The sequence below is a fragment of the Protopterus annectens genome, chromosome 4.part0 (genome assembly GCF_019279795.1).
Source record: "Protopterus annectens isolate FY-2018-M chromosome 4.part0, PAN1.0, whole genome shotgun sequence".
In the NCBI taxonomy this organism is placed as follows: Eukaryota; Metazoa; Chordata; order Ceratodontiformes; family Protopteridae; genus Protopterus; species Protopterus annectens.
The window spans coordinates 1262292476-1262312283 of NC_056733.1; the positions used below are offsets into that span (position 1 = coordinate 1262292476).

The 19808-nt window shown below is 39.9% G+C and overlaps 1 protein-coding gene across 1 annotated transcript in view; it reads right to left on the minus strand.

Annotated features, from left to right (window-relative positions):
* The window catches only part of ARHGAP26 (Rho GTPase activating protein 26), a 3815868-nt gene that overhangs the window by 1102588 nt on the left and 2693472 nt on the right, over positions 1-19808 (minus strand). The window contains exon 19 of the mRNA XM_044069158.1: positions 1442-1568. Within this exon, the coding sequence (XP_043925093.1) occupies positions 1442-1568 (127 nt within the window). The remainder of the gene's footprint in view (positions 1-1441; positions 1569-19808) is intronic.

Sequence of the window (19808 nt, forward strand, 5' to 3'; positions counted from 1 at the left end):
CTATGACTGATTCTTATAGATAGCATGCATTATTTTATATGCTCTACGAATTACTTTTTAACAGCAGCTTCTGTTCTAGATTTGACTAAAAATTCTACCAAGCTGATCTTTCACTTAGGACTCCCCTAGCCCTTTCTCTTTGCTTATACTATGGTATCAGCCCCTGGTAGCTAAGGCAGTCTCTAACTGAAGTCCAAACTTCTTGACCTCAGCCCACTCTACTACCTTTTCCACTCTAGTTATTTGGTCCCAATACATTGATTCCTTTGACAATTTTCTCCAGTAATTTCCAGCTTCCGCTTGTACATTTTCTGTACTGATACTTGCAGTCATCCCTACTGCAAACATTTCCTTTCTCCATTTTTGTGCTGGTTTAGTTCTTAAAATATTTTTTGCAATGTTATGAATATTTATTTATTTATTTAACATTTGTTTACCAGGAAAGCCCAACTTGGAATGAACCAATTTTCTGCAAGGACCAGGGAGAAACGCTCCAGACGCATGTCTTTGTAATGAGGGAGGAAATCGGAGGACCTGGAGCAAACCTACATGAACACAGAGGGGACATGTAGACTCTGCACAGAAGGCACTTGAGTCGAGAATCGAACCGGAGAACTTCTTGCTGTGAGGTGACAATGCTAATCGCTGCACCTTCTCTGTATGGCTGCTGTTATTCTCCTTAAGGATCTGCCTCCAAAATCCCTCTCTCTATTTCTTGAACCCCACCCCCTTCTTCATAATCATCCCCTTCCACTTTGAATTATAACTTTCTGCTTGTGTTATGTATGTAAACCTTAACTGAGTAGATCTAAAACATCCCTTCAAATTAGGCAATCCTAAACCACCTTGTTCTTTTGGGAGGATCAATTTATCCCCACTTAACTCTTCTTCTCCCAGATAAAGCCCTTCAACTCTTTATTAATTGCTGCACACAATTTCTCTTCTGGCTGATAACAATATGTCTGACCTGTATACAAAACAAAAGGGACTAAAAACATTTTCACTGCTTGTATCTTTATTGCCATACTCCAAACAAGCGTCTCCAGTTTCTCAGTTTTTGCATTATCTGTTAGTTAAGTCTCTTACCACATTTTCCTTAGCTGCCATAACAGATGCCTTTTAAATCCACTCTCCTAAAATAATTCAGATCATTGTGTCCCCATAAATATGGGTATAGCTAAACCTATGTTTGTGTGTGGGTATATAATTTATAGCTACAGCCTCTGTTTAATCTTCATCTACTAATAAATAAGTTAAGCAACTGAATCTTCTCTTTTAACAGCCAAATGATGTTACAGCAACTGTCATACGTCTCCCAGACTAGCGAGGGCTGCAAAATTCTACTCACCTATGACTGTTAACATGTAAGAGAAATGATGCCCCATGAATAACAAAAAAACCACAGATTTTAATATTCTCTTTAAAGGAACAATTTACTCACTTTTCTCATTTGAAGATGTAGTATGGAAAAGAGTGAGTGGTCTCTCACTACACGAAGGAGGTTTGTCTATGCTGCTTGTCCGAGTAGTTTTCTGCTGGAAATTTACTGCTGGTGCAGTATTAAATATCTGTTCATGAAAGAAAAAATGACTAGTAAGATTTTGGAAAGGTATTACTACTTCAAGTGTTATATGCAACACCTGGCAGCCAAGACCCATACTAAGCAGCAACAGAATGTAGCCAGTTTAGTCAAACTGGTAATAAATGTTCATCAAAATATCAGATAAATGCTGAGTTTCAAGATGACATTTTTCAAGTGTTCAGACGTATAACATGAAATTAAATATTTCTACTTCTGCAGGTTTAAAATTACCACCTGGATTAGTGAATGATTTGAGTACCTTGCATAATGGTCAGAGATTATGCAGTAGGCAAAGAATGCAAATTTTTCCAAGCGATCATATGCACTTTATCTAATGTCACAGACAAAAACTGGGATATTTTATTTATTTATATGGTATACAGGGGTACTACATGGGTCACAACAGACCATTTCCATGGATAGCCTAGGAGAAAACATTTACAAAAAAAAAAAAACAAACACAAAAAAAAAAACAGAACAAATTAATTATCACAAAAGGAAAATAACCCTACAGACAATTAATGCAATATGCTAATATTATTAACAAAGTAGTAAAATGGATGTGAATTAATTTTAGTAATAAATATGAGAAGGAAGCAGCAAGTGAAAACACAGGGACAAATTAGGAGTGATGCTGCTAAAACAGAAATGGGATTCCAGTAGTTAATCAGCAATCTATATTTACCATAATTTCCATTTTAGGGTTAGTCTTCTTATTTTAAGATGCAGTTGCTTGACATTTTAACAAGAATTTAAAACATTTTAAGATATACAAAGAAGAAAAAGGTATTACAGTACAATGAAAACAACTAATCAAATATTCTAAACCACTTAAAGAACTCAAGTCCAGATCAGAGGTTAGTTGCCAGTGTTTAGCTGCCAATACATCTTTTAAATAGTTAAATAAAATGAGCTTTGAAGAAAACATATTTAGAAACACACACACAGAAACTTCTGATGTGCGGTGGTCTCTCAAGTAACTGTTAATCCCAACTCTCCTAAAATGACAAGGAGCCTTATACCACAGATGTCATAGTAAACTCACTGAAATCTTTGCCTTTCAAGGGGCCATCTGGATACGTACTGCAGCTGGTCAAAATGTGCACAGCAGTGCAAACAAATTATAAGGGCTATATCTAGCTTGCTGTTATTATTCAGGAACAAGGGCTATGCAACTAGTGTACAGACTCAACAGGCACAGCTCGTTCTTGTAGTAACAATGGAGTAAGAGTGCATATGCCAAGGAGTGCAGTGTGCAGTTGGGAGCTATGGCTTGCAAGAATACACACATATTCACAAAGTCTTCTCAAGTTTCAACAATTGCACAAAAAAAGTGCACCATGGACATTTCCAGGACATCTAGCAATGTAGGCTGTTGTGTGCGATGCATGGCAATCCTAAGGATTGGCTGTACCTACTGCATACATTTTGTTTCAGTAGTTTCACCCACAGTTGGCATGGGAACAGCCTATGGTGTCACCTCTATGGCTCTAAGCTTGCAGACATTGCTGCAGATGCTTAAGCAAATGGGGACATACCCACACAACAGGATTTAGGCATATACACATGCTATCACTTTGTTTGAAAAATGTGCAGTGTGCCTTTAAATGCATCGCAAAGAACGTTTACAGGAAATATTCACACAGCTACAGTGAGAACATCACTGTATTAGTTAATGAGGACTATCACTGCTGTTTATAAGGACTATGCCTGCAAACAAAAAGCTTCAAAGTTAGAGCCCCATTTGGAGGTTTGGAAAGGAATAAGCAGGAGTCCACCTGAAGACCCATGACACGTGGAGTTCAATAGTCAGTGATGGCTTACTTGTGGAGTATACCTGGATGTGTTACCTGCAATACAGAGCTCGAATCGGAGCCTTGGTTAGGCCAACAGCATGCAACACCCTACAGGTGGATTACTTGCCAGGAATGTTGCATAATGTTGCATATTATCTATAGTTAGTTGATGTGCTTATATGTCAAACAGCTAAAAAGCAGATGCAGCTGAGTGAATATCAGCTGACTGACCTGTATTTTTTTTCTTTTTTCTTTGAGCAAGATCAGTGAATTGTGGGGTTTGGGAAAACTGTCCATTCCCCAGTGTAGTGCAACCTTGAAGATGGAATACGTAGTTAGCAGGGGATGTGAAATGCAAGGGGTTTGCCCCACTGCAAAAAGGGATGTATAATTTTTTGTTGTTTTCAATATGCTTCATTTTGAACATTATGCGTTCAATGATTAGAGGTTTGAATTTAGGACATTTCGATAAAATGTCATAAATCAGTATATATATATATATATATATATATATATATATATATATATATATACACACACACACACACACACACACACACACACACACACACACACACACACAGTGGATATAAAAAGTTTACACACCTCTGTTAAAATCCCAGGTTTTTGTGATATAAAAAATGAGACCACAATAAATAATTTCAAAACTTTTCCCACCTTTAATATGACCTATAACCTGTACAATTCAATTGAAAAACAAACAAATGTGTTAGAGGAAAAAATATAAAAAATTAAAAAAGTACAATAAGCTGGTTGCATAAGTGTGCATACCTTTAAACTAATACTTTGCTGAAGCACCTTTTGATTTAATTACAGCATTCAGTATTCTTGGGTAGGAGTCTATCAGCACTGCACATCTTGACTTGGCAATATTTGCCCACTTTTCCTTGCAAAAGCCTCCATATCTGTCAGATTGCGAGGGCATCTCTTGTACACCGCCCTCTTCAGTTCACCCCACAGATTTTCTATTGGATTTAGGTCTGGACTCTGGCTGGGCCATTCCAAAACTTTAATTTTATTCTGGCTAAGTCATTCTTTTGTTGATTTGAATGTATGGTTGGGGTCATTGTCGTGTCGAAAGGTGAAATTCTTCTTCATCTTCAGCTTTCTAGCAGACGCCTGAAATTTTTGGCCCAGAAGTGACTGGTATTTGGAACTGTTCATAATTCCCTCCACCTTGACTAAAGCCCCAGTTCCAGCTGAAGAAAAGCAATCCCAAAGCAGGACACTGCTACCACCATGCTTAACCACGGGGATGGTATTCTTTTGGTGATGCTAGGTTTTGTTTTTGAGCCAAACGTACCTTTTGGAATTGTGGCCAAAAAGTTCAGCCTTGGTCTTATCAGACCATAACCCATTTTCCTACATGCTTGTGGGAGACGATGTATTGTTTTGCAAATTTTAGTCAGGCGTGGATGTCTTTCTGTGTAAGAAAAGGCTTTCGTCTTGCAACCCTACCCCATAGTCCAGATATATGGAAAATACGGGAGATTGTTGTCACATGTAGTACACAACCAGTACTTGCCAGAAATTCCTGCAGCTCCTTCAGTGTTGCTGTAGGTTTCTTGGCAGCCTCCCTGACCAGTTTTTGTCTTGTCTTTTCATCACTTTTGGAGGGATGTCCAGTTCTTAGCAACGTCACTGTTGTCCCATATTTTCTCCACTTTTTGATGACTGTCTTCACTGTGTTCCATGGTATATCCAATGCTGTGGAATTTTTTTTGTACCCTTCTCCTGACTGAAACCTTTCAACAATGAGATCCCTTTGATTCTTTGTAAGCTCTCTGCGAAGCATGTCGATCATATGGTCTTGGCCCCCCTGCACCCTCCACACCCACTGCCACTTAAACATACCAACTCAGGGATCGCATTACAATGGAGAGAACGGCAAAGTTCCCATTCCGCACTGTACGGCAATCTAGATTTACTATTTTCGAGGTTCCGCAATCTCGAGATTCTGGGTGTCAGTATTCAGAGTATCAGGATTGTGGAATTTTGATATTTAGTAGTGAACACACACACACACACACACACACACACACACACACACACTTGCTTGTAATTTCATTATGTGTAATTTAACCTTCGTATTCACAACCCACGAATGTTTCTTATGGGACAACATGACATACAGTCTCAATGTAGTATGTTGCCTAATTCAAACATGCTTTTGACTTCTCATTTAGCTCTTTGCTTGTTCTGCACTGTGAATTATATCTGTCTATGAAATTCAGGAATTTAGCATAGCCCACTGAAATCAACGTGAAAGACTAACTTAAAAAAAACTATGAAAAAAAAGACAATCAACTGAATTCATTAAGGTCAGATTTATGAGGCAAACATATGCACAGTGGATATAAAAAGTTTACACACCCCTGTTAAAATGCCAGGTTTTTGTGATATAAAAAATGAGACCACAATAAATCATTTCAAAACGTTTCCCATTTTTAATATGACCTATAACCTGTACAATTCAATTGAAAAACAAATCTGTTAGGGGAAAAAAATGTAAAAAAAAATGTACAATAAGCTGGTTACAAGTGTGCACAACCTTAAACTAATACTTTAGTTGGGGCATTCCAAAACTTTAATTTTCTTCTGGTGAAGCATTATTTTGTTGATTTGGATGTATGGTTGGGATCATTGTTGTGTTAAAAAATGAAATTCCTCTTCATCTTCAGCTTGCAAGCAGATGCCTGAAGGTTTTGGACCAAAAGTGACTGGTATTTGGAAATGTTTCCCTCCACCTTGACTAAAGCCTCAGTTCCAGCTGAAGAAAAGCAACCCCAAAGCATGATACTGCCACCACCATGCTTCACCATGGGGGTGGTGTTATTTTGGTGATGTGAAGTGTTGTTTTTGCACCAAAGGTTCAACCTTGGCTTCATCAGACCATAGCACATTTATCCACATGCTTTTTGGAAACAATATATTGTTTTGCAAATTTTAGTCGGGCCTGGATGTTTTTCTGTGTAGGAAAAGGCCGTCTTGCAACCCTACCCCATAGTCCAGACATATGGAGAATATGGGAGATTGTTGTCACATGTAGTACACAACCAGTACTTGCCAAAAATTCCTGCAGCTCCTTTAGTGTTGCTGTAGGTCTCTTGGCAGCCTCTCTGACCAGTTTTCGTCTGGTCTTTTCCTCAGTTTTGAAGGGATTTCCAGTTCTTTGCAACGTCACTGTTGTCCCATATTTTCTCCACTTTTTGATGACTGTCTTCACTGTGTTCCATGATATATCCAATGCTGTAGAAATTTTTTGTACCCTTCTCCTGACTGATATCTTTCAACAATGAGATCCCGTTGATGCTTTGTAAGCTGTCTGTGAACCCTGTTTTTTTGCTGTAGCAGGCAACTGAGTAAATGTCAGGAAAATCCTACTAGGAAAGCTGAACTTTATTTGGAGTTAATCAGAGTCTCTTTAACTGATGGCAGGTGTGTACTCAAGAAGACTAAATGCTGTAATTAAATCAAAAGGTGCTTCAACAAAATATTAGTTTAAGGGTGTGCACACTTATGCAGCCAACTTATTGTACATTTTTTATTTTTTATATTTCTTCCCCTAACAGATTTGTTTTTCAATTGAATTGTACAGGTCATATGCCACATTAAAGGTGGAAAAAGTTTTGAAATTATTTATTGTGGTCTCATTTTTTATATCACAAAAACTTGGCATTTTAATAGGGGTGTGTAAACTTTTTATATCCACTGTATGCACTGTGTATGTATATATATATATATATATATATATATATATATATATAGTTCCCCTTCACAAAGTCGAATGGCTACAATCTCAAAATGCATATGGTCGAGACCATATGCTCGACATTGTAGAAGCTCGACTGTGTGAATGGGGAACAGCATAGAGCGCAGAATGGAAGATTTCCCTTTCTGCGCTGTAGTGCTATCTCGGAGTTGGAATAAATAAGTAGTGGGCTTGCCCCCCTGCAGAAACAGTTGTTTCTGTTATGTTTTGGGGTTTTTTTTGTTCCCTTTCAAGAAGTCGAGCTTCCGAAATTCGAGCATATGGCGTTAGCCATATGCATTTCGAGTTTCTAAACAATCGACTATAGTTGTTAAAACTCCTTAAGGACTTGCATCCAAAATCCTACTTTGTCCTTATTTCTCAAATTTTCCCAAATTCATCACTATCCCTTTCCACTTTGATTTATAACCTTCGGCTTCTATTATATACAAGTTTGTTCTGTGGGAAGGATCACCTTAATAGACTAAACTTTTGCCCTTTTCCCTCCCAAACAAATTCCTTTAACTCTCTATTATTGTCTACAATGTGATAAAATATGCCTAATCTATATGTAAACCAAACGGACTAAAAATGTGTTCACTGTTTTTATCTATGTATCAATATCCAAAATATTTTTCTCAGTTTTTACAAGACCTTTGGTTTAGTCTTTTCTCATATATCCATAGATGCCATAACATAATCTTTTTTAACCCATACATCTTATTATAGCTCCATAAAAATGGGTACTACTGAACTAATTCATATGTGCGCATATAGCCTTTGCCTTACTGTCATTAATTTTATATCCAAAAAAAATATTTTCTTAAGTTCCATAATAGCAATTTTAGGTGGAATATAAATACAACCCAATGTAATCCCTCCCCTGCAAATAACCCCCTACCACCACAAATCAGCCATTATCTTTCTGACCTATTCTATCACTTATTATAGTCCTTCTAGCAGTCAGAATTATTATTCCCCTTTTCCCTTGCTCCTGATATTCTGCTGAATGTCCATCCTGAAATCCATTTGTTATCAAATTCACACGGTCATTTCTATCCAAATTGCTTGTAGTGTTGCGATCTGCATCCTATGTTTCTTAATACAATTTGATACTCTCTGCTTTTTATCTATACCTGTAAGGTCATACACATTCCATGAAAATATGGGCAGAGTAGCCATTATGACAGAAAGCTATTACTCCCACATATTATCAAGACAGTTCCTTTGGTTGTGTGTTTCCAACATTTAGCTTACATGCAAGCTATAGTTTGGCAAGCTGATCTCTTATACAGTTGTTTCTTCTCATCTCAATTTGAACTTATGTCACACTTGCAATACTTTTTGCTTCATTTAAAACAATTAAGCAAAAAAAAAAAAAACTAAGTAGATTTCTAGAACTCCAATCCTCTATTAATTTACAACAACAAAAAATTAAGATTACCCCTTCAGATAGGAGTAGCAGCCACAACTTAATGACTATGCCCACAGGCATTACCTATTCTAAAATTAAGATTACCCAAGCTAAAGCACATGCTACAGCCTGGGTTCCCACTTACAGTGATTGTCTTCTGTGCGTTTCTTAACTCTGCTCCTTTCACAGATGTGAAAAACAGCTTGTACGCTTTCATTAAACATTAAAATGTTAGCCCTAAGAAAAAGTACCTTTGCTACCTTTAAATACAATATCTTAGTGGCTAGCCCTGCCTCATACCACACACACGGAATGTGCACCGACAAGTATGTCCAACTTAGGAGCATACACAAAAATGAACAAATCCTACTATGGAGCACCAGTCCAGTTGCTTATTTATACTTTCATAACATTATATGGCCTTCCTTCCAGTTTCTCTGTTACAGCGCAACATTTCATGTTTTCTCTGTGCACTCTGTCATCTAGTCTTCTACCTCTACTTTTTTTTTTAAACTAGTCTTTCTTAGAGGCCTCATGATCAACCAATCTTTTTTTCATTTCAACCATTAAGCGTCATTTATTTTTCCAGCCTTTTATTATTTGACGGTATATATTTCTTCCATGTTGCACTTATTTTAAACACCTCTGAGCTTATCTGATTTTTTCCTCTAAATTACTGGAAGCCATCTCTTGTATCAAAACTGAAACAAACTTTCGCAAGATGCTTCCCAGCTGCACTTTTCTCTTACCCTTTTCTGACTGACTTTCTGCTACTTTTTCTAGACTCCTTCTTTGCAAGCATCCAGGCAGTGCAAGTACTGGCCAGTTACTCAATTATATCTATTTAGATTGCTTTTGTGAGTTTTTTTTTTCACAATTGAAGTTTTCACACCTGGAGAGTTCTAATAAACATGTAGATCAGTGTGCAGCTGTCTTCATAAACAAACTAATTTGAGATCATGGAAGACTAGGGTAATAAAACTATTCACTTATCCTCAAGGCTGAGTACATAACAAGGTCATGTATTTGTAGAAGTGGGGATAGAAGACATTGTTTCTATATAGAGGCAGAGACGACTTCTCTCAATTTCACCTTTATTATATATGATTTCTTTTCAGTGTAATCACAGTAGCTTAGATTAGTTGCTATGAATCCCAGTGAGGATGCCAGAACAACCTACACATCCTCGGCAGAATGTAGACAGACAAAGCCCAGACTACAGCCCAACTTACCAAAATTCGATTAGTGGTTTAGGCTTATGAATATGTTAAATATGATTACCTTGGGGAGAGGGATGTGGGTGGCAGAAAGCAACTACCTTACAGTTCTGGATAGTCAGGACTGGAGGCAGAAGCTGGGCTAGAATCCTTTGGGCCAGTGTGGAGGCACTCCATCTTAGTGTTTGGGGTAGTGTCATTGCACTAACCATGCCTAACGGGCGCAGCCTCAAAAATCACACCACAACACAAGGTGGGACAGGGCTAAAACCTACCAAAGCAGTATGATTTTCATTAAGTAGTTATGGGGAATACCTGTTTTCTCTTGCTGACTCGTTTCTCCAATTATGGTTGCAATGGTGACCTCATCTGGTGGGTTATTAAAAAAAAAAAAAAAAGTAGGAAACAAAAATAACCTTACTTCTCTCCTCTGAAGATCACTAATGACCTTTTGAGATAATTTATTTAGAAGTACCGCACCCCTGAGGAGTATGCTTAATTTAGCACTGATATTCTCAACAGCTCTAACTGAGGTAGAGCATGGATCCAAGTAGACCATTTTCAGGCTTATCCCAGAGTGTAAAAAAGGATACAAGAGGTATTTAAAATGCTAAGACCTGCAAGTGCAAGACCCAGAATGTCTAGAATGAATGACTGGAAATGCTGACTTGTGTATACCAAGTCTGAGACTGTCATTTCTTGAAATATTTCCTTTTCTTCAAGATATGTCACCTTTAGATTTGGGGGTGTAAGGGCAAAAAACAAGTTTAACAGAAAAAAAAGATGTTTAACATTTGCTGTTCTCCTATTTTTCTGTCTTTTTTTCCGCATTTCAGGGCTCAGAGTTTCAATATGGGAGTTGAAACAAGGTAACATAAGAAGTTGGTTATACATTAATTTAAGAAACAGAAATACAATCAACAATACAAAAAAAGTTGTAGGATTACTCAATGAAATGTTGTCAATGGGATGATAAATTTCTTAAGTAGGAGTACATTAGACTAGTAAAGGAATTTATACTGCATAATGAAGACTAGCATAGCTAGGGCAGGGTGAGAGATGTAACTGCCGCAAGCACAAGGTTTTAGGGGACATGATCAGCTGTTCCCAGTCTCTCATTAATGCAATACTAGCTTTTAAAAGCCGGTATTGCATTTGTAGTCAAACCTGAGCACTGTAGCACTCTGTGTGTGGTTTAAACTATAGCAAATGCTTGCTATACTGTATTAAGTGGTTTGCTACAGCTTAACAGTAAAAAAAAAAGGTATTTTTTTAACTAAAGCCTGAGTGCCACAGTGCTCCTTGCAGGCAGGGTATAAACTGTAGCAACTGTTTACTACATTTGTAGCAAGCAGTTTGTTACAGTTTAAAAGGAGGATTTTATTTTTGCTCAGCAACAACACTTGTACTGTAGTGCTCTGTGTGGCACAATATAAACTGTAGCAACTGTTTGTTACATTTGTAGCAAGCAGCTTGCTATACTTTTTTTTTTGTTATAAAATATGTTGAAGGAGGGTTGGGAGCAGGGCACGGGAATGGGACCTGAATGGCTGCGGCAGGACGAAAGAGACGCATTAGTGGTAGTGTTTGCCCTGACTTGTGATCTGGTAACCACTGGTATATTTGAAAAGTGTACTCTTTTTAGAGCATCTTCCTGTAATATATATTAGGACAACAGTCATACTGCAAAGTTTGCCAAAAACAGCTGTGGACCCTGGAGGCATATAAGCCCATTACCTGCGATGCACACTTATCAAGCATGGACCAAAGAGAATGTCTGTGCCACACAATCAAATGAAGAAGATTTTAAGGGCAGCTAAGTGAGAAGATGCAAGGAGGATATACACAAAGCCCTTTAGAATAAGTTCAAGCATTTCTCTATGCTGATGTTGGAGTAAGTTGCAAGTATAATGTAAAGTACTATAGACTATGATACATGCCCAAACTGCCATAAGTTCGGCTTTCAAAACACCAAGACTACTAGCACAAAATTCACTACACCAAACTTTTATTGAACGAATGTTACAATATTGTATGTTTACAAGAACTACTGCATTCAGTAGATATGAGCAGAGTGCTGTGGTGTAAATACTGTACTGTAACTTTAAATACTTGCATTCTGTACTGGCGTAAAAATAGTGGAGTCATCACAGGATGCTCCTGGTGTAGTGGGTAACGTGTACAACACCATTTAATTGCAAAAAAAAATAAGCAAATGATTGTGTACTGTTAGCCAACAGGGTGCTGGCAGAAATTGGGCTACTGTTGGCTGAAGGAGGAGAGGAGGTGGAAGGCATGGCCGAAGGCAGGAAGAGAGGAGAAAGGCTAGGACTGTGGTAGTGAGGGTCGGAACTTTGAATGTTGGCAGTATGACTGGTATAGGGAGAGAGCTAGCTGATATGATGGACAAAAGGAAGGTTGGTATATTGTGTGTGCAAGAGACCAGATGGAAAGGGAGTACGGCTAGATGTATCGGAGGTGGGTTCAAATTGTTTTATCATGGTGTGGATGGGAGGAGAAATGGCATAGGAGTTATCCTGAACTTTAGTATGCTGAGTGTTTTGGAGGTGAAAAAAGTGTTGGATAGAGTGATGTTTATGAAGCTGGAAATTGATGGTGTAATGATGACTGTTGTTAGTGCATATGCTCCACAAGTTGGGTGTGCGATGGAAGAGAAAGAAAAATTTTGGAGTGAGTTGGATGAAGTCATGATGACTATACCCAAGGGTGAGAGAGTGATGACTGGAGCAGATTTCAATGGGCATGTTGGTGAAGGGAACAGAGGGGATGAGGAAGTTATGGGTAGGTATGGTGTTAAACAAAGGAATGCAGAAGGTCATATGGTAGTGGATTTTGCAAAAAGGATGGACATGGCTGTGGTGAATACGTATTTTAACAAGAGGGAGGAGCATAGGGTGACAAGAGTGGAGGAAGATGCACACAGGTGGATTATATCTTATGTAGGAGGGCCAGTTTGAAGGAGATTGGAGACTGTAAAGTGGTGACCTGGGAAAGTGTTGTTAGGCAGCATAGGATGGTGGTTTGTAAGATGACGTTGGTGATCAAGAAGAGGAGAAGGAGTGTGAGGGCAGCACCAAGGGTCAAATTGTGGAAACTGAAAAAGGGCAAGTGTGAGGTGGAGTTCAGGGAAGAGTTAAGACAGGCACTGGGTGGTAGTGAAGAGTTACCAAATAGCTGAGTAACTACAGCAGAGCTAGTAAGGGGGATGGCTAGAAAGGTGCTTGGTATGACATCTGGACAGAGGAAGGATGACAAGAAGACATGGTGGTGGAATGAGGAAGTACAGGAGAGTATACAGAGAAAGAGGTTGGCACAGAAGTGGGATTGTCAGAGAGATGAAGAAAGTAGACAGGAGTATAAGGAGATGACGTGCATGGCAAAGAGAGAGGTGGCGAAGGCTAAGGATAAGGCATATGAAGAGTTGTATGAAAGGTTGGACACTAAGGAGGGAGAAAAGGATTGGCTAGACAGAGGGACCGAGCTAGGAAAGATGTGCAGCAGGTAAAGATGATAAAGGATAATGAGGGAAACATACTTACAAGCGAGGAGAGTGTGTCGAGCAGATGGAAAGAATACTTTGAGGGGTTGATGAATGAAGAGAATGAGAGGGAGAGAAGGTTGGATGATGTGGGGATAGTGAATCATGAAGTGCAATGGATTAGCAAGGAGGAAGTAAGGATAGCTATGAAGAGGATGAAGAATGGAAAGGCTGTTGATCCAGATGACATAGCTGTGGAAGCATGGAGGTGTTTAGGTGAAATGGCAGTGGAGTTTTTACCCAGATTGTGCATTGAAATTTTGGAAATTGCCTGAGGAATGGAGAAAAAGTGTTTTGGTACCAATTTTTAAGAATAAGGGTGATGTGCAGAGCTGTAGTAATTACAGAGGGATTAAATTAGGTTCATAGGTTGGTACTAGGCTATCAGCCCTAGGGCCTATACAAGCCTAGCCATAACAATTCCCTGGCTATTTCTTCCCACATTATTTACTTTCCTGGACCCCTGTCTAGCAGGGCGACTGACGTGATCCCTGGGGTGAATTTCCTTTCTCCCATCCAATCGTCAAGGTTCCTCCTGAAGAGGTCCAAAGAGGCACTCTGCTTGACATGTATGGGCAATCTATTCCAGAGTCTGGGGAGTCTCTGGGTCAGGAACCTATCCCTCCAGCATGTTTTGTTTATTGTGATGACAAGGTTTAGATCCCTGGGCGTGTAGCTCTGAGGGATTGGGATTTCTTTAAGTGTAGCATGTCCAACAGCTCTGGGTTTGACATGGCCTTGTATGTTAAGCAGAGATCACCTCTGAGTAGACGATATGCGACAGAGTATAGCTGGAGTTTTTTAAGGCGGTCAGCGTAGGGCATCTGCTTTAGGCCTGTGATTCTTTTAGTGAGGTATTTCTGAGGCCTTTCCAGTTGTTGCAGATGTCTTGAGAGGTACATACCAAATGGGGCGTTGTATTCTATAATGGGTCTAATGAAGGATGAGTACAGTGGGACAATGACCTCCTTTTTTCTGGATGAAAAGCCCTTTGTGATGAGGTGTGCCACATAGAAGGATTTTCTGACTGTTGTGGCGATGTGGTTATCGAAGGTGAGACCACTGTCCACCTGTGCCCCTAAGTTTCTTATCACACTTTCTGTGTTTAGTGTACTGCCACCTATATGGTAATTCATGGATACATGTTTTTTCCCAAAGGGGATAACAGTACATTTCTTGGCACTGAGCTTGAGCCCATGGCTCTGGCACCAAACATCTGTTTCTGTAAGGCCCTTTTGTAGAGTATCCACATCATTTGGGGATTCAATAATGGCTCCCAGTTTGCAGTCATCTGCAAACTTTGTTAGCCAGAGTCCCTTAGTGTTGACCTGTACTTCAGAGAAGTAGATGCCAAACAAGAGCGGCCCCAGGACTGAACCCTGAGGTACTCCACTTGTCACTTGTCTGGAGCTGGATTTGGAGTCGGCTACTTTTACAGTGTGGGTTCTATCAGTAATGTAATGAATTTGCATTATCTGATGAAGTTGTGGAGCAGCATATGTGATTACTTTACAGTTTTGTTGTGTATACTGAGAACTGAGTTAACTGTTTAAACACAGTGTGCCTATGTGCCTATCTAGCAGTGGTGCTTTTGTGCTTCTATCAGTATGCCATTTAGCAACCCATTGGGTGACATAGGGATTAATGCCCAACTTAGTAAGTTTATCTATGATTCCAGAGTGGGGGATGGTGTCAAAGGCCTTGGCAAGGTCTAGATAGGCTGCGTGGACCACCTTACCCTTGTCCATGGCTCTGGAGACTGATTCAAAGAAGTCAATCAGGTTCATGAGACAAGATCGGCCCTTCACAAACCCAAACTGGGTGGGGTCCAGTGTTTGAAGGTTGCCAATGTCTTTGTTTATAAGTTCCATGATAATACGCTCCATGGCCTTGCAGATAAGGCTTGTCAGACTGATGGGACGGTAGTTTCTGGGATCCAAGGTGGATCCCCCCTTGTGGATTGGGACAACTGTAGCTCTGCGCCACTCAGTGGGCACGAAACCTGAGGTGAGGCTATGATTAAACATGACACTTAGTCGAGGTGCCAGTTCATATTGTAGTTCATGTAGTACACAGCCCGGGATGTCATCTGGTCCCATGGATGCTGTATTCTTGGCTTTAGAGAGTGTGTTTTGTACCTGTGTGGCCGTTATTACTGGAATTTGGCAATCTTCCGGTATTGAGATGGGCCATTTAGGGGGTGAGAGGGGGTGAAGTTGGCACTGAATCGATCTGCCAGGATATTGGCAATATCCTTTGGATCAGTATATTTAATGCCATTCTGTTTTAGCTCAGAGCAGATCTGAGCATTGCCATTTAGATTCTTGACATAGTTATAGAATGCTTTGTGGTTGTCTTTGGAATCTTTGGCAATTTTATTTTCGTAACTAGCTTTGGAGGATTTTATGAGGCATCTCAGTTTCTTACTGAGGCTAGTAAGGGAGTTTTTGCATCCTGGGATTTTCCTCTTTTCTGCAAAAGTTTCTTCCTTTTGTTGTAAAGTTTGTTTATGGCAGGGGACCACCAGATTGGCTTCCTTTTTTGGATGAGAGCATTTTGGTTCTATTTGGGATGGCACGATTCATGCATGAGTGGATGTGCTCATACAGTGCCTTAGTGTAGGATTCAGCAGTTGAACTTTCAGTTCCTGTCTGCATGGGTGTCATGAAGTTTGTCACTTCTGACTTGAGTAGCATGAAGTTGGCTTTGGAGAAGTTTTTTTATGGTGGTTTCTTTACTGGGGGGTGGGGGTGGGATGTGGATGTTAAGGGTGATTAGCTTATGGTCAGACCTGACTAACGAGGGGGTGACCATAGGTATGGAGCATCGATTTCCCATGTTGGTAATGACCAGGTCTAGGATATTGTAGCCCCTGTTGGGACTATGGATTAGTTGATCCAGGGCGTTGGAATTTATGAATTCTAAGAACCGTTGCGCAAAGGTGTTGGGACATGAGTAGTTTTCCAGTTAATGGCAGGGTAGTTAAAATCACCCAGTATTAGGTTGTTTGGTTTTATCTTAATATTTTCCAGTATGTTTAGAAAGGTGTAGTGAGAATCTTGGGGTATGGTGGGGGATCTGTAGCAAGCTACAATTTGGATTGCAGTCTTACCTAGTGTTAGTTGCACTTGGAGAATTTCAGACACATTGTGTTGGCCAACTAGCCTGGTGGTGTGAATATCCTTGGTGAATATTGACACTCCTCCACCTTTAGTGTTTCGGTCCTGGTTTGGTGGCCGAAAAGTGTGGTAAGAGTTGTAGCCTGGTATTGCAGGGGTGCTCTCTGGAGCCTTGAACCAGGTCTCGGTTACTGCACAGATATCGATGTTCTCCATTTTTAGGAGTGCCTCGAGAGAGTGCATTTTGAGGTTTAGACTTCTAGCATTGAGTAGCATTACCTTCAGATTTTGCATGCTTGTACCTGTTACGGTGGTGGTTTTGTCCTTTGAAGTTTGCCTAAATTGATCAGTCATAGCATGAAGTTATGGGAAAGCAGTGGAAGCTAGGTTAAGAAGGGACGTGATGATTAGTGATCAGCAGTATGGTTTCATGCTGGGAAAGAGCACTACAGATGCGATGCTTGCTCTGAGAGTGTTGATGGAGAAGTACAGAGAAGGTCAGAAGGAGTTGCACTGTGTTTTTGTAGACTTAGAGAAAGCATATGACAGGACAGGCTGCCTACAGAGGGGTTGTGGTATTGTATGAGGAAGTCGGGAGTGTCAGAGAAGTATGTAAGAGTGGTACAGGATATGTACGAGGGTAGTGTGACAGCGGTGAGGTCTGCGGTGGGAGTGACAGATGCGTTTAAGGTGGAGGTGGGAGTACATCAAGGGTCAGCTTTGAGCCCTTTCTTATTTGCAATAGTGATGGACTGGTTGACAGACGAGATCAGACAGGAGTCCCCGTGGACTATGATGTTTGCAGATGATATTGTGATCTGTAGTGAGAGTAGGGAACAGGTGGAGGAGACCCTGAAGAGATGGAGATATGCTCTAGAGAAAAGAGGAATGAAAGTCAGCAGGACTAAGACAGAATATGTGTGTGTGAATGAGAAGGAGGATAAAGGAAAGGTGAGGAAGCAAGGAGTAGAGGTGGCGAAGGTGGATGAGTTTAAATACTTGGGAATCAATAGTTCAGAGTAATGGTGAATGTGGAAGAGGAGTGATGAAGAGAGTACAGGCAGGATGAAGTGGGTGGAGGAGTGTCAGGAGTGATTTGTGACAGACGATTACCAGTAAGAGTGAAAGGGAAGGTCTAACAAGAGGGTAGTGAGACCAGCTATATTATATGGGTTGGAGACAGTAGCATTGACAAAAAGGCAGGAGTTAGAGCTGGATGTGGCAGAGTTAAAGATGTTAAGATTTGAACTGGGTGTGACGAGGGTGGACAGGATTAGGAATAAGTATATTAGAGGGTCAGCCCAGATTGGAAGGTCTGGAGACAAAGCCAGAGAGGCAATATTACATTGGTTTGGACATGTGTTGAGGAGGGATGCTGAGTATATTGGGAAAAAGATGTAAGGATGAAGCTACCAGGTAACAGGAAAAGAGGAAGGCCTAAGATAAGGTTTATGGATGTGGTGAGAGAGGACATGCAGGTGGTTGGTGTGACGCAGCAAGATGCAGAGGACAGGAAGAAATGGAAACAGATGATCCGCTGTGGCGACCCCTAACGGGAACAGCCGAAAGATGATGATGACTGTGCTAGATGGCTATCTGTACCATATGGAGAGTTGCGCAGCTAACAGAAAATATTGGGGGTGTAAATATAAGATGGCGCTGAAATGTAAGGGAAGAGCCATTACTACTGTTGTTACTGATGGGGAGAACTTGAAATGTCAGTTGGTCATAATCATTCTGGTGATCCTGGGGAAGTGGAGAAGTATATTGTATGTCATGATGTTAAAGTAGGAGTACAATATAGTAGCGGTACCTCGTGTTTGCTTGTTGAAGACACTCTGGAGTCTACCTCTCTGGATTGTGCACACAGTTTGCCTAATAGAAAGGCTCTTTTGCAACAAATAGGGTGAGTTAGACGAAAGAAATGGGTCTAACGAGTTGACACTGCAAACTATAAATTTTGATGACTACCCGCTTGAAACTGGCACATTTGTACATAAAAGTATGGGTGCTCCACTGAAAGATAACATTGTGGTACTTTTTACCACTGTGAATAACTTGTACGATCTCAGCAGAGCTAGTACATGGATGATGGACGGGACTTTTTTTTCATAAAGTGGTACATGCAGACAGCTTTAAAGTGTGCATGGGTTAGTGAAATATGCTTACATATAGTAAAAGTTGTACTCCTACTATTCGTCTTGATGTCAAAAAAGTCTCTAAAATCATATAACTTTATGTGGCACTTACTGAGCATGGCTTTGAAACCATAGTAAGATATGTTTTATATGATTTTGAGGTGGCAGTGGCAAAAAGTGTGTGACAAAATGTTACAGGTGCAGTGTCAAAGGGGTGTCTGTTCCACTTTGGACAAAATTTATGGCATAAAGTGCAGGCACTAGGGCTATCTTCTCTTTACAATTCCAGTTTATCTTTTCAGTTTTCTGTGAAGTCATTAGCTTCACTAGCATTTGGTAAGGAGAATGAAGCTAACAGTAACTTTCTTAGTAAGGGACATGTTCCCTGTATAAGGCAGAGAATTGTTGAAGTACTTCTCAGGAAGGAAAAGTTGAGAACGTTTAACACACAAAACACTTCTGTCCAATTCCCACCCCATTTTCCCTTATCATTCTGGAATGTATTTGATTTAAAGAAGCTGTTCCTGCCTCAAACTCAGAACTCTGTAGAGACATGGCACAGACATTTGAAATACCTATCAGGGAGGAGAGTGATGGACTTGTCTGCGGTTATGCTAGCTTTAGTTAGAGAACAAGACAGGGTAGATGAATTATGAGTTTGAATGGCTACCAGCTTTCTGCTGTCACCAAAAAAAAAAAAAAAAACATACACAGTTTGAAACAGTTTTGCAGTTTTGAAAAAAAAAGAAGCATATTCTCCCCTGGAATTTATTAGAGCAATTGCCAAATTGCTGAAGATGTAGTGTGCATTACAGCTTACATGTCTTATTTTTGTTTGAAAGTCTTGCTATAATACAATTACATGCCTGCGTAGCAAGTGTTACAGTGCTGTCATGTCAAGCAACTATGTCTGCTGTCTCAATTTTGAAAATGTAGCACAGTTTACAAAGTGGATTACATACACAGCTATGTACCTATGGAACTATCTAAGTCACTGTATTCTGCTTCAGGTTATCAACTAAGTATTACTTGTAAAATATTGGAATGTACAGTATTGCACATTTATGTTTGGGATGTACGGGTTTGCATGGTCTTAGCACTGGAAGTTTGTGTTTGCATAGTTATTTCATTAAGTGTACGACTTTGCTCATGAACACTATAGGATGATATGGAAAAACAAAGCTGTTTATTGTATTTCAGTGACATTAACG